Source organism: Trichosurus vulpecula, chromosome 6 (genome assembly GCF_011100635.1).
Source record: "Trichosurus vulpecula isolate mTriVul1 chromosome 6, mTriVul1.pri, whole genome shotgun sequence".
NCBI lineage: Eukaryota > Metazoa > Chordata > Mammalia > Diprotodontia > Phalangeridae > Trichosurus > Trichosurus vulpecula.
The window spans coordinates 219662143-219677125 of NC_050578.1; the positions used below are offsets into that span (position 1 = coordinate 219662143).

General features: G+C 37.4%; 1 protein-coding gene across 1 annotated transcript; it reads right to left on the reverse strand.

The window, feature by feature from the left end:
* Positions 1 to 10105: 10105 nt before the first annotated feature.
* LOC118854913 (olfactory receptor 480-like) lies at positions 10106 to 14983 on the reverse strand. The gene is made up of 2 exons (XM_036765098.1): positions 14927 to 14983; positions 10106 to 11065 (listed from the first exon to the last, which is right to left on the reverse strand). Exon 2 carries the CDS (start codon positions 11045 to 11047, stop codon positions 10106 to 10108), a length of 942 nt encoding a protein of 313 aa, XP_036620993.1. The 5' UTR covers positions 11048 to 11065; positions 14927 to 14983.

Below are 14983 nucleotides of genomic sequence, written 5' to 3' on the forward strand. Positions count from 1 at the left end.
AAGGAATGGGAAATCTGGATTTTGTCTGCTCATTTTATTTTGCTCCTAGAACTTAGTATTACTGCAAAGGGTTGTCATTAATGTAGATACTGCTATCCTGAAGAACTATGGGAAATTTTCCATGGGAACCTCTGTTGTTTCTAGGTAAAACAATGGGAAGCACTTGCCCACCCTGCTATAATCGTATTCTGTTTACTTATTGCATCCTTCAATGGCAACATAGCTGAACACACTGTGGTATAGGAAATTAGTGGCAATTTTATGTGCCATAAAAAGTGATGGATATGACTGCTTTGGAGTATATGGAAATGCTTTTGTCAACTGATGCAGAGTGAACTCAGAACTTGAAGAATAATTTATGTGATGACCACAATAATCATGAGAGAGGAAACTACTTTGAAAGACCTGAGAACTTAGACCCAAATAGTGACAAAACGTGTCTTCAAAAGGCTAATGAGGAAATGATATCTACCACTTCTTGGCAGTGGGTTATAGACTAGAGGTACAGAATGAGACATGCATTCTCAGACACGGAGAATCTGTTGATTTGTGTTCTTTGACTGTACATATCTCTTACAAGGGAGGGCTTCCACTGAGTCAGGAGAGGTAACTAAGTGGGTAATGACAGACAAGGAGGAAGGGAAAGAACAACATTTACCTTTCGAAATGCCTTTCAAAAAAAAAGGCAAAAAGGAAGTACAACTTGAAATGAGTGTGTGTGTGTAGACACATATACACATACAGATATGTATATGTATATGCATATATGGATGTATATATTTTTCTTTTAAAAACAAGCTATCTTGAAGTGTTTTCATTCATTGATGCTTTATAGGTTCCCAATATAAGAAATTATTTGAAACATTACTCTTTTCTGGAATGTTCTTATTACTCTCAACCCAGAACTCATTTTTCTTCTCTTCTAATTCCAGTAAGAAAGAATATAAAATATTGCAATACCGTTCAGCTCAGAAAGAACCTCATTATAACACTCTTTTAGAAGTCTATGGTCTAACTCTTTGTGAACACAAGAACAAAGGATGCCTTAACCACACAAAAATTTGCAGAGTATTGAATGAATTTTTCAACACCTACTTAACCCTTCCCTCTCAAGAGAGGACTTTGCATTCCACTTTTCTGACATAAGAAAGGCTATGTCCATGGACTCCCTTTCTTTCATCTTCTACAGTTCAAAATTCCTCAATATCATCCCCTATGGTCTTTGCAATAATCTCTGAAAAAGAGATAGTCATTCTTCTCTTCAGGCCCCACTTTTCCTATTGAAAAATTCCCCTTTAATCTTTTTATCTGTGGGCTTCTTCCCTTCTTCCTACAAATGGTCTCAGATCTGCACAATCTTTTAAAACCCTTCGTTTGACTTTCATATCTGTTCAAGTTATCATACTATATCTCTTCCCTTTCCCAGTTACCTCTCAAGGGAAAAAATCTACCTTTTTGAGTCCAGTTCCTCTCCTCCTAGTCATTTGTTAACCCATTGTAATCAGGTTTCTGACCCCATCACTCCACTGGAATAATTCTCTGCAAAGTTGAAAATAATTTCTTGTTTTCTAAATCATATTATTTTCAAAATCTTCATTTAAATTCCTAGGAGGTAGGGATTGTTTCAGCCTTTGTATTTATAACATTGGCACCTAGCAAAGTGGCTGAAAAATAGTAGGTCCTTAATAAATATTTATTGATTAACTGATTCTTGGTCTCTTTGCAGCATGTGACATGGTTGGTCACCTACTCTTCATGGATAATTTCTCTTTGTGAGTTTTCATGACACTGGCTCTCCTGGTACCATTATTCCTCCTACCTCTCTGACCTTTCCTTCTCAGCTTCCTTTGCAATATCATGATCCCTGTTTGTTGTTTTTGGTGGTGGTGTTAAGTCATTTCAGTGTTGTTGAACTCTTTGTGATCCCATTTGAGTTTTTTTGGCAAGGATATTGGAGTGTTTTTGTGCTTTCCTTCCACAACTTATTTTACAGACAAGGAAACTGAGGCTAATAGAGTTAAGGGACTTCCCAGGCCCCACAGCTAAGTGTCTAAGATCAGATTTGAACTCAGGAAGATGAATCCTCCTGACTCCAGGTGCCCAACTCTATCCACTGTACAATCTAGCTGCCCTATAATACCTTTCCAGCCTCCTGATTCTACAAACTCCCCCAAATCTGCCTTGGGCCCTCTCCTCATTTTCTATACTTTTATAATGAGTTCATTAGCTTCTACTGCCATTAACATCTCTATTCAGATGAATCCTAAGTCTTTATATCCAGCCCTGAACACCAATCCATATATCTCTACTTGGACATTTCTACCTGGATGTACCAAAGGCATTTCAAATTTAATAAGTCCAAAAAGAGAAATCATTTTATCCCCAATTTTCAATCAAAAACCACTTATCTCCATAATTTCTTATTTATGTTCATCACCACACCTTCCTTCTAGGCACCCAGTTTATAATCCTGGAATTCATCTCTACTCTTCTCTCCATTTTCCCTTCCCCAACCAATCAATTGCCAAATCTTCTCACTTTCACATCCATAACATATAACACATTTCCTCTTATGTCCACGGATGTAGCCACCTCCCTAACTCAGATTTCTATCTCCTCTCACTTGGACTATTGCAAAAGCCTCTTACCTAGAAGTCTTGCTTCTCCTTCCTCTAAACTATCTTCTGAACATCTCTAAAAACTGTGTCTTTCTAAAGCACATGGCTGATCATATCACTTGCACTCAAGCCTTGAACAGATCCCTTATTGCCTTGGGGACAAAATAACAATTTTTCAGCTTTTTGTTGAGAGTCCTGCTCAATCTGAATCCAGCATCCCTCTTCAGACTTATTTCACTTTATTCTCAGCATGTGCTCCAAATTCCAGCCCACATGGCCTATTCTCTGTTCCTCAGACTCAGAATTCTTCCTCCATCTCTCTCTCTCTGCACAGACCATCCTTCATGTTTGAAAGGCACTACTTCACCTCTGCTTCTTAGAATCTCAAGCTTCCTTTGTGTTTCAGCTAGTGAATTATCACTTATAGGAAGCCTAGTTTCTAAAACTTCAACCCTCTTTAACTTATCTTGCATTTACTTATCTGTGTAAATATTTCATCCCTTCTTCTCCAATAGAATGTAAGCTCCCTAAGATTATGAAGTGTTTTGCATTTTTTTCTTTATAACTGCATACCTAGGACAGGGCTTTCTGCATAGTGGGCACATCAAAATATAGGCTGAATGGAAGACAACCACTCACTTTTGAAACCTCAGGTTTCATTTATTTTGCTACCACAATCATAACAATCAGAAAACAGGAGTACTAATAACTCAAAGCTGCAACTTAAATTTCATAAATTATTTTGCTCCAACAATTTTTGGAGGAAAAGATCATTATTCTCATTCTGCAGATGAGATAACTAAGGATCACAGGAGTTCAGTAACTTACCCACAATCACAATCACAGTAAGACCCATCTCTCCTTGCTGAAAGTCCAATTCTCTTTCAACCAAATCAACCAACAAATATATCAACGAAAGTCCTCCTTCCAAAGCCTCAATTTGAAAAGTGAAGGAAAATGGATCCATGAAACAAATGTACCTACGTATACACAGAGATTTTGACCCGTTTCCTTACCTATGTTCTTTCAGGTACTTCCTGTTTGTAGTGAGGTTTCAAGATATGTGACATAACCTGGGATGGATCAGAATTTACCTACTGACATGCTTTAATAATGCTCCATGCATATCACTCACTTCCTAATCTTTGACTTTATATGGCACTACAAGGCACCAGAAACATGAAGACCCAAATTGGGAGTGAATAAATGAGAGGAAGAGACAGAGAGAGACAGAGACAGAGAGATAATGAGATGGAAACAGACAGATAGAGACACAAAGAGAGACAGAGACCAGAGACAGAGAGACAGAGATAGGCAGAAAGACAGACAGAGACAGACAGAAAGACAGAGACAAAGACAGACAGACATAGACACTCAGAGAGTCAGAGAGACAAAGACAGAGAAAGAAAACCAGAGACAGAGAGATGCTTTAAAGCCTCATGTAAAATTGAAATCAATACAAAGTCTGGCATAGCAAGAGGCCCCCTTGAAATGAGGTGCAAATCAAAAATTAAATCTAAGTATTTTTAGAACCAAAAGGAAGAAAAGCAGTGGTACCTACTGATGCAAGAAGATGATACCTTTAGACACCAAGTAATTATTTTTGCATGGCAGCACCATATTTATGTTGAGTTCAGTAGCATTTGGGATATAAGCCTTTGAGCACCTTAACTCCAAATATAGCCTACATCATTAAAATTGCTTTTGAAATCTGCTGGGATTGAGAAAATTACCAACATGTACATGAGTTGTCTGAGAGGTTCTCTAAATTCTCAAGGGCCTTCATTTATTTTTCTCGTATCCTGGATTTTGAAAAAGTAACAAACAAGATTGGATAACACCATAGCCAAACCAGTATGATCTACAATGGAAGCTCTCAAAAACTGTTCTGTAAACAACATGTGGCAACTGTAGTTGTGACAATGTTTACTAGGTACAAAAATTGGTTCTCGTCACCTTATGAGATTCAGTTTGGTCAGGCTGTGACCCATACTGATTACGCATACACACAACTGAGGTTGAAAAGACCATCTATGACACTCAGTTTAGTAGAAACTGCAGATCCTGGAACAGAGATACTATTCACATAGAGGTACTATGGAGGACAGTCAACCATGTGTAAAGGCAGTATTGACAATCATTTCAAAGCTCCTGATAAAATTTTCCTGGAGTAGAAAAGCATTTGTGCTATATGACACAGAGATTTGCCATAGGAAAGTTAACATATGCTGTGAGTCAGGTGAGAGCCAAAGGTAAGGAGATAAGGATCATTCACTCCCTGGTTATGAAAGGGAAAAGTGATTCTAGAGCTTGGTAAGATGAATTGGTCTTGTCCTCTCTGTCTTTGAAACAGAGAAGCTTGAAAGAACTTCATTACAAAAATTTTGAGGTGTGTTAACTTATCCTGTTATAGAACACCAAAGGGCCAGTTGGAGCTTGTGTATTCAACTGCTTTAGACCTCAGTGTTATATTTGTATTTTACTTTCAGCAAATTAAATATAATTTTGTTTGGATGAATTTTTTGGAGGGAGGGTCGAGTTAAGGAGGAAATCAAGATAGAGAATCTGGTGGGTAGGGACTCTTGAGCCAGACAAATTATGAGTTATTAGAATATCCAGAACCATAGACAGGAAACTAGGAAGACACTAGAAAAATATAAAAGTTGGGAAAGTCTAGGAGATGTGAATAAATCTGCAAATTTTGAGAGAAAATAAGGTGGATTCTTAGGGCTAGAACTCTCTAGGGGATTTTCTTCTTGTTCAGTTAGTTGATGCACTGTACCTGAAGCTTAGATTGCCATTCAATGGCTTGCTCAGATGCAAAGGTGCTACTCCTCTTTTTCTGTTATAGGAAAAATGTTTTATGACCTTGGAAATTATATCATAAGCCTTTGTACTCTTTCATTTCATACTCTTAAGTCATATTTCCCAACATGTTTTTCTCTCTTCTCACCTATACTCACCTTTACATTGAAATAAGCTAATTTTAAATTAGATGGTATAATTGAGTTATATCTAATATTTCCCTGATGTCCCATTCTTTGTAAAAGGATGGCATTAAATTATACCCAATTTTTATTTTATTTTGTCAAATTAATTTATTCTTAATTTCATGTAATTTGTTTTTACTTTTTTATTTTGAGTTCCATATTTTCTCTCTCCCTTCTTTCTCTTTCCCCTGACTGAGAAGGCAAGCAATTTGATATAGGTAACATACTAACATTTGCATATTAGCAACGGCACAAAAGGAAATGCTAGACCAAAAAAATCAAGAATGACAAAGAAAGGAAATGAGTATGCTTTAATCTGCATTCAGATCCCATCAGTTCTTTCTCTGGAGGTGAATAATATTTTTTGTCATAAGTTCTTCAGAGCTGTCTTGGATCATCGTATTGCGAAGAATGGCAAAGTCGATCACAGTTGATCATTGTACAATATTGCCATTATGGTGTGCAATGTTCTCCTGGTTCTGCTCACTTCATTGTGCATCACTTCATGTAAGCTTTCCCAGGTTTTTCTGCAAGCATCCTGCTCCTCGTTTCTTAGAGCACAATAGTATTCCATCACAGTCATATACCACAACTTATTCAGCTGTTCCCAATCGATGGGCATCCCTTGTATTTCCAATTTCTTGCTCACCACAAAAGAGTTGCTATAAATATTTTCATACATATCTCTTTTTCCTTTTTCTTTAATTTCTTTGGAGTACAGACCTAGTAGTTGTATTGCTACGTCAAAGAGTATGCACAGTTAGATAGACCTTAGGCTTAGTTCAATATTGCTATCCATAAATGTTGGATAACTTCACAACCCCACTAATAGTACATTAGTGTCCCAATTTTCCTAAATCCCATCAAACACTTGCCATTTTTCTTTTCTTTCATAATATTCAATCTGATGACTGAATTGTTTTAATTTGTATTTCCCTAATCAATTGTTATTTGTTATTGTTATTTTTATTTTTTTGTGAGGCAATCAGGGTTAAGTGACTTGCCCAGGATCACATAGTTATTAAGTGTCTGAGGCCAGATTTGAACTTGGGTCCTCCTGACTCCAGGCCCTGTACTCTATCCACTGAGTCACCTGTGAGTTGGCCAGAGTACCCACAAATTCAAGAGATACTGGAGGTGTTGTGGTGGTGGATAGAGCAGCATTTGAACAGCAACTAGAGTTCAATCCATTTTTGGCCAGGGGAGCAGTCTGAGAATCCTGTTTGGGAAGATTGGTCATTTGCTACCCTTCTATTCATCACCAGTGGTATCATTGGTTTGCCAGATCTTCACCTCTCTCTCTCCCTAGCTGGAAATGCCTGTGTTTACTCAAAAGTTTTCTTGTTTTATCCAATTTGTTTACATTTCTCTTCAATTAGCATTGAAATATGGCACCAGTTGAAAATGTGGTTGATCATGACAATTTCTGGTTTGCAATAGAGAGGGGCAGAGGCAGGTTACCCAAAAGAAAATATGACAGAGAAAATGTTCTGTTGAAAAGTGTCAGAATCGTCATGTCTCAGAAATCTGATATAAATTAAAAAGAATCACATTGATTTTTATTTTATAACTTCAAAAGGTAGCTAAAAGAATGAAGCTAATTGTTTCCCTTAGGCAAAAGCTGAGCCCAATGACAATTTCTGCTTGGTGAAAGAATTGGCAAGCTCATATAGGACAAATGGCCTTCCCCTTTCTGCCCATGCTCAGAAAGACCCCTCTCCCCCAAGGATGGAGCCAAAGGTGGGGAAAGTCTCATTTCATGGTAGGAAGAGGGGAATAACAGAAAAAGACTGTCAGTGTCCACATTAGGAAGGTGAAGAACAGACAGGGATAGATTAAGAATCTGAATCCTTTGTCTCTTGCTAAAGTCTAGCTGAATCATTTCAAATCCATCCAAGAAGCTTCCATTTTTCTTTGTTTAATGAGTAGTGACAAAAACAGTTTTCATCCCAGGTGGTAGGTCTATTGATGATGAACTTCATTGTACTTAGGCAGGTGTTCAAAATGCAGAGATGGTTTCTTGCCATAGCACCACATTGTAAGACTTTACAGCATAAGAGAACTTTGGAAAGTTTGTGTTCCAGTGGCTCATCCTTTGATCACCCAGGATTTGGGTGTTGGATTTCCTACATTGTTGTTGTTCATCCTTCATTCTTAAGGAGAACCAATGACATTGGAAGAGTGATCAGAAGACTTACACATGAATTGGGTTTAAGTTAGGCAGAGCTGTGGAAAGTTCTCATTCCCATTCTCTTCTCTGGCATCTATCAAAGTCCAGTAGCAAGACAAAAGTCAAGAGTACTGGTGATGCCCAGGATGCAGTGGATGACTTTAGCCTTTCTAAATCAAGGTCTTTTCCAGGCCTCAATCTGAAGCAATGTCCAGTCAATGACTAAGGGCTAGGTAAGAAGAGAGATCAAAGATGGTCTAACTTACCATCACAAAAATATCAATCTTAGGTCCAGCTATTCAACCAAATCGGAAGCCATTTAACTATTCTATCATCTAGTAAATGCTGAGCTATCTTTTCCACAAGAATAACATTAAAAGGGGAGCTGAGTGATTTACTAAACAATAATAGTAATTAATTTTTATATTACTAGTAAGTTTTGCCAAAGATTTTATATAAGTATGTTAATTCATTTCATCTAGGTAAAAACCATATATAAGTTTATGTACATATATGTTTTATATATAGTGATTAGAAGACATTAGAACTCTGATAAACCATTCATTACCAATCTTGACTGCAGAGAAAGGAGGACAAGAAAATAAGAGCTTAGTCCAAGCCTGCTAAAGATGTTACATTAGCAGTTCATCTCCTTAATCACGGATCTCCTATTGTTGGTAAATCTGGAAATAGTGCATCAATAAATCTTAGAAATGAACTTGGAGGACTCAAAATTCCAAGTCTGTTCTTTCCATTTCATCATGCTGCCTCCACAATGGGAGGCCATATGCCTCAAGAAGTCAAAGTTCTAAAATGGTCACCGAGCATAATAATTCTCTTTTACTGTCTTTTACAACATAAGACTGTTAAGGAGTTCTTATCAACTACTGGAAACACATTTTCATTTCTCCTATTACTGTTAAGTGAAACCAAAATATTCTTTGTGTATAACTTTGTATGGACTCCCTGAAGTGTGTGTATGTGGGAGAAAGAGAGAGAGAGAGAGAGAGAGAGAGAGAGAGAGAGAGAGACAGAGAGACAGACAGAGAGACAGAGACAGAGAGACAGAGACAAAGAGAGACAGAGAGAGTTTATCTCTGAAGTCATTTGGGTTAACATATTAAGGAGCAGGCATGGAGTCAGGAAAGAGGGAGATGATAGTCATAAAATGGAAAACAAAAAAATCCCAGCCTTCTAGGAGCTCACATTCTGTTGGAAGAGACACCACATAAATAGCCAGCTATATACAAATTACAGGCAGAGTAGATGAAAGGTCATCTTAGAAAGGAAGCTACTATTAGCTTGAGAGATCCAGAAAGACTTTTTGTATAAAGTGGGATTTGAGTTGTTTCAAGGAAATTCCAGAAAATTAGGTAAACTAGGAGGCAGAGGTAGGGAAACAAAGCATTTCGGGTCTGTGAGACACACAATATAAAGACACAAAAGATGGAGTGTCACGTGTGGGGAAAGGCAGACAGTCCAGTATAGCTAGATTGGGTACTGCATGGAGGGGAGTAAAGTACAAGATTAAACAGGTAAGAAGGGCTCAGGTTGAGGAAATTTTTTTTGTAAATGATTCTTTATTGATTTCTTTTCATGACCTAAATTTCTTCCAGGATCCCCACCTCTTCACATCTCACAAACAGCTATCCCACAGGAAAAAGAATACATTTTTAAGGTGTATTATGCCAGAAAGGTGATCATTGAGGAAAGTAAAGTCCCCACATACACCAAAATATTTACAGCACCACTTTTGTGGTAGTAAGGAAATGGAAACAAAGCAGATGCCTAGTGACTGAGGAATGGCTAAACAAATTGTGGCACATGAACATAATAGAATATGATTGTGCTGTACAAAACAATAAATATGATTAATATGGGAACACAGAAAAAAGTTACATGATCTGTTACAGAGTCATGATAGTAGAACCAAGAACACAACACACATAGTGATAATGGAAAGAACCCCACATATCAACAGAAAATGAGTGTTGCAAGATTCCAAAAAAAATAATCCTGGACCCAAAGAAGAACAATAAGATACTTCTCCGTACACCTTTGCAGAGGTGGGAGATCCATGTCTGTGGAACCTCATATGTATTTCCAGACCTTTATAATCAACATTTAAATTCACAGATTTAACTCATCAAAATGAAAATATATTTTTCCTACAGCCTAATTGTTGATATCACCTAATCCTAACAATTATGTCAGTAGAATATTAGATTCTTAAAGGAAGAAAAGGTTTCATTTTTTCCTTCCGTACATGAAATATAACACAGTGCATGGGAAATAGTAAGTCCTTAATAAATACTTGTTGTACTGAGTCATTTCCATGAAAAAGGATGTTTCCTACTCAATAGTTTTTGGAGGGCCCCCTTTACCTCATTGTTTCTTAGACTGTAGATCAAAGGGTTTAACATAGGGATGATTACAATGTAGAAAACAGTCACCACTTTGTTCTCATCTGTTGAACTGGACTTAGGTATCACATATATGAATATAAGGGTGCCATAGAAGAGAGTGACTGCTGTGAGGTGGGAGGTGCAAGTTGAGAAAGCTTTGGATCTCCCCTCAGTGGAGCTTATCCTCAAGATAGAGAAGAGGATGTATACATAAGAGATTATGATAACTAGCACGGTGATCATAATAATTGACCCAGCAGAGGCAGCAGGAAGAATTTGAGGAAGATCATCTTGGGAGTTGGAAAGCTTCAAAAGTAGTGAATAATCACAGAAAAAGTGATTGATCTTATTGGGTCCACAGAAGGACAAGTTCAATAAGCAACCAGTGAAAATCCAACTATTTACACAACTACCCAGGTAGGATGTGATAAGTAACAGAGTGCAGACCCTAGGAGACATGTTGGTGGAGTAGAGTAGGGGGTTACAGATGGCCATATACCGATCATAGGCCATCACAGCCAGCAGGAAGCACTCAGCTGTCCCAAAGATGCCCCCAGAGAGCAGCTGGGCTACACAGCCTCTAGGAGGGATTACAGTTTTATCCACAAGGAAGCTCTTGAGCATAACAGGTGTGGCACTTGAGGAATATCCAATATCTACAAATGCCAAGTGGCTGAGGAAAAGGTACATTGGAGTGTGAAGTTGGGAGCTATTTCTGATCAATGTGATTATGGTAAGGTTACCAACTAAGGTGACAGTATAGACTCCCAAAAATATCACAAAGAGGATGACATGAAGGGTTGGATCATCTGTTAAGCCCAAAATAATGAATTCAGTCACAACAGTGCAGTTATTGCCAGACATCTGTCTTGGAAAGAGAGCCTATTAGAAGAAAAGAAGATTAAAATAGAATACAGGATTAAGCTTTGGATATGTCTATTGATGTATTCAGTAAATATTCACTAGCCACCTCACATATGTCCACCCTTCTATCATATTCTCATACTTTGTTCCTATGCATCATGGCAGGGTGCCCATAAGCAAAGCCGAGATGAATGTATTTGTTGGCTCCAAATTTTTGCCGTGGACCAATCATGCTATATAATTTGTCAATTTGACTAGTGTTAGAATGTAAAAAAGGCTGTAAGAGTGAAGAGGATTATTTAATTACATCATTGGAACCTGTCTTAGCGATATGCAGAGACTAAATCCAAATGTGTAAATGCTACTCTGCCATCTAAGCACCTTCGTTAATCCTTACCAAAGAAGTAGAGTCTACCCTATGTTCCTTCACCTGTCACAGGACCACTTTCCACATCTGAAGATGTTATCCACCTCATGATAACTGACTATGAGGACAGTCCTAGTTTCCAAGATTACACTTGTTTTCTAAAAATCATAAGAGAAGAGAATGAAGATTTTCAGTTCCGGGTCTTCACGTATTTTTCTCCTAGAACTTGGCATTTCTGCAAAGAGGAATCATTAAGCTAGATATTGCTAGCTTGAAGGACTATGGGAAATTTCCCATGGAAATGCTGCTGTTTCTAGGAAAAACAATGGAAAACATTTGTTCAATGTGCTGTAATTATATCCTGTTTACCTATTGCATCCTTCAATTGCAAAAGAGCTGAACAAATTGTGGTATAGGAAAGTCGTGGCAATTCTATGTGCCATAAGAAGTGATGAAAAACACTGCTTTAGAGTAATATGGAAACACTTTCATTAACTGATGCAGAGTGAACTCACTAGAACTAGAAGAAAAATTTATGTAATAATCACAATAATCATGACAGGGGAAAGTTCTTAGAACTTGGAACAAAATGGTGATAAATCATGTCATAAGACTGATGAGGAAATATTATCAACCTTTTCTTGGTAGAAAAGTGATGGACTACAGGTACAGAATGAGGCATGGATTCTCAGACATGGTGAATTTGTTGATTTGGTTTCCTTGACTATACAGATCTCTTATAAGGAGATATGAATGCATGAAAGGAAGAAGAAACCATTTTCAAAATGCACAAGAGGAAAAAGGAAGTATAACTTTACATCTACACACACATATATGTATGTAGAAATGTTATATTTCTTTTAAAGACCAGACTCTCTTGAAATGTTTAAATTTGTTAATATTTGTTAATTTCCAAATGCAAGAACTTGTCTTAAATATTACTTTTTCCTGAAATATTCTTATTTCCATCTCTAAACTAATTTTTCTTCTTTTCTCAGTCCAGTAAAAATGATATGAAATATTGAGATACTGTTTATCTATCTCAGAGAAGACTCTGACTATAACACTCATTTATGGCTCTATGGTTCAACTCTTTCTTTGTGACCACAAGAAAAAAGAATGCCTTAAATACATAAAAATTTGTAGAGTGATGAGACAATTATTCAACACCTTCTACTTCCCATTTTCCTCTCAAGAGAGGACTTTGCAATTTACTTTTGTGACAAAGGAAAGGCTGTCCTGGTGAGATCTCCTTTCTTTCCTCTTCTACGATTCAGTATTCCTCAGTATCATCCACTAGTGTCTTTGCAGTAGTCTCTGATAGGGAAAGCTCTTTTCTCCAGTATCAGTTCCTCTACTTGTTCCATTGATCCCATCCTTCCTATTTCATCTTTAAGCCTCCCTGTTGAAAAACTACTCTATGATTTTTAATTTTTTTATCTATAGGCTTCTTTCCTTCTTCCTATAAATGTGCTCACTTCTGTCCAATCCTTTACAACCTTTCCTTTGACCCAGACATTTTTTTCCATTTATGATGCTACATCTCTTCTCTTTCTCTATCAGCTCTCAGGAGCAGAAATCTACCTTTGTTGAGTCCACTTCTCCTGCTACACAATTGTTAAAGCATTCTAATCTGGTTTCTGACCCCTTCACTCCACTACAACTATTCTCTGCAAAGTTACTAGTGATTTCTAAATCATAATGTTTTTGCAATCTTCATTTAAATTCATAAATGTAAAGGATTGTTATAGACTTGTGTTTGTGTCATCAGCACATCAGAGAGTGGCTGAAAAATAGTAGGTGCTTATTAAATACTTGTTGACTGATTGATTCTTGGCCTCTGCAGCATGTGACACCACAGACCACCTATTTTTATTGGATACTTTTTCCTCATGAAGTTTCATGACTCTGGCTCTCCTGGTACTAGTATTCCTCCTACCTCTCTGACTTTTCCTCTCAGCCTCCTTTGGCAGATTATTAACCCTGTGCTGCCTCCAAATCACAATTGTGCCCCCAGGCTCTGTCCTAGACCCTCTCCTCTTTTTCTCTACCGTCTCAATGAACTCATTAGCTTCCACTGACATTAACATCTCCATCCAAATCAATCCCAAGTCAGTAAATCCAGCCCTGAACTCCAATTCACACATCACAAAGAGTTGGACATTTGTAGCTAGATACCCCCAAAGCATTTCTAACTCAACAAGTTCAGAAGAGAAATCATCTTATCCCAAACCTTCGACCTGAAACCACTTACCGACTTAAGTTCCTATTTCTGTTGAGCATCCTACCATCCATCCAAGAAGCCTAGCTTGCAATACTGAAATCAATCTTTATTCTCTCCATTTTCCATTTTCTAACCAGTCAGCTGCCAAGTCTTTCCACTTCTTCATCCACTATGTGAACTCATAACCTCTCATGGCCACTTAAGTAGCCATTGCCCAAAGTCAGGTTTGCATCTCCTCTCATTTGAATTATTGCAAAAACCTCTTAATTAAAAGTCCAGTCTCTCCTTCCTCTAAACTATCCTCTAACAACCTACAAAATCATCTTCCTAAAGCCAATAGCTAATCATATTATTTGCTTACTCAAGTCTTGAACAGATCCCTTAAGGCCTGTTACCTTAAGAACAAAATAACAATTCTTCACCCAGATATTTAGAGTCCTGCACAATCTGAATGCAGCCTACCTGTTCAGATTGATTTCACTTTGCTCTCATATATGTACTTCAAATCCAGTCCCACTGGCCTACTGTCTGTTCCCCAGACCCAGAATTCTATCCCCATCTCTTTCCCTCTACACAGTCTATCCTCCATACCCCAAATGCCCTACCCCATCTTCTTAGAATCTCAATCTTCCTTTGTGCCTCAGCTACTGGCTCACCATTTACAAAAACCTAGTTTCTAAAGCAATTCCTCCTTAACTTATCTTGTGTTTACTTATTTTTGGAAATGCTTATCCCTGTTTCTCTAATAGAGATTAAAGACTGTTTGGTATTTGTTTTTACTTTTCAATCGCATTGCCTTGGACAAGCCTCTATGTATATTGGGAACAGAAAAATATTTGTTGAATGAAGGCACTGACACATTTTGGAAAACACTAAGTCTCACTTATACTGGTAACATAATCATAATAAGCAGATAACAGGAATTCTAATAACTCAATACAGCAATTTTAATTTCATATATTACTTTGTTCCCAAAATTTTTAGTGAACAATATTGTTATTCTCATCTTGCAGATGAGGTAACTGAGGATCAAAGAGATATAATCACTTCCCCACAATCACGGGCATAGCCAGTAAGACTCAGATGTGGTGTTCAAACCCAACTGTCCTGACTTCAAATGCAATTCTCTTTTCACTACATCAACCAATGAAAACATCAGTGACATTCCTCTAGCTGAAGGTTAGTCTGAGAAGTGGGGGGAAAGTAATACATGAAACAAATAAGCCTTTATATACACAGATATCTTCACCTAAGGTATTCCTATCTAATCATTTTGTCATGTACTTACTGTTGGTAATGATGTTTCAGGATGTATGATATGGCCGATGGTAAATCAGAATTTACT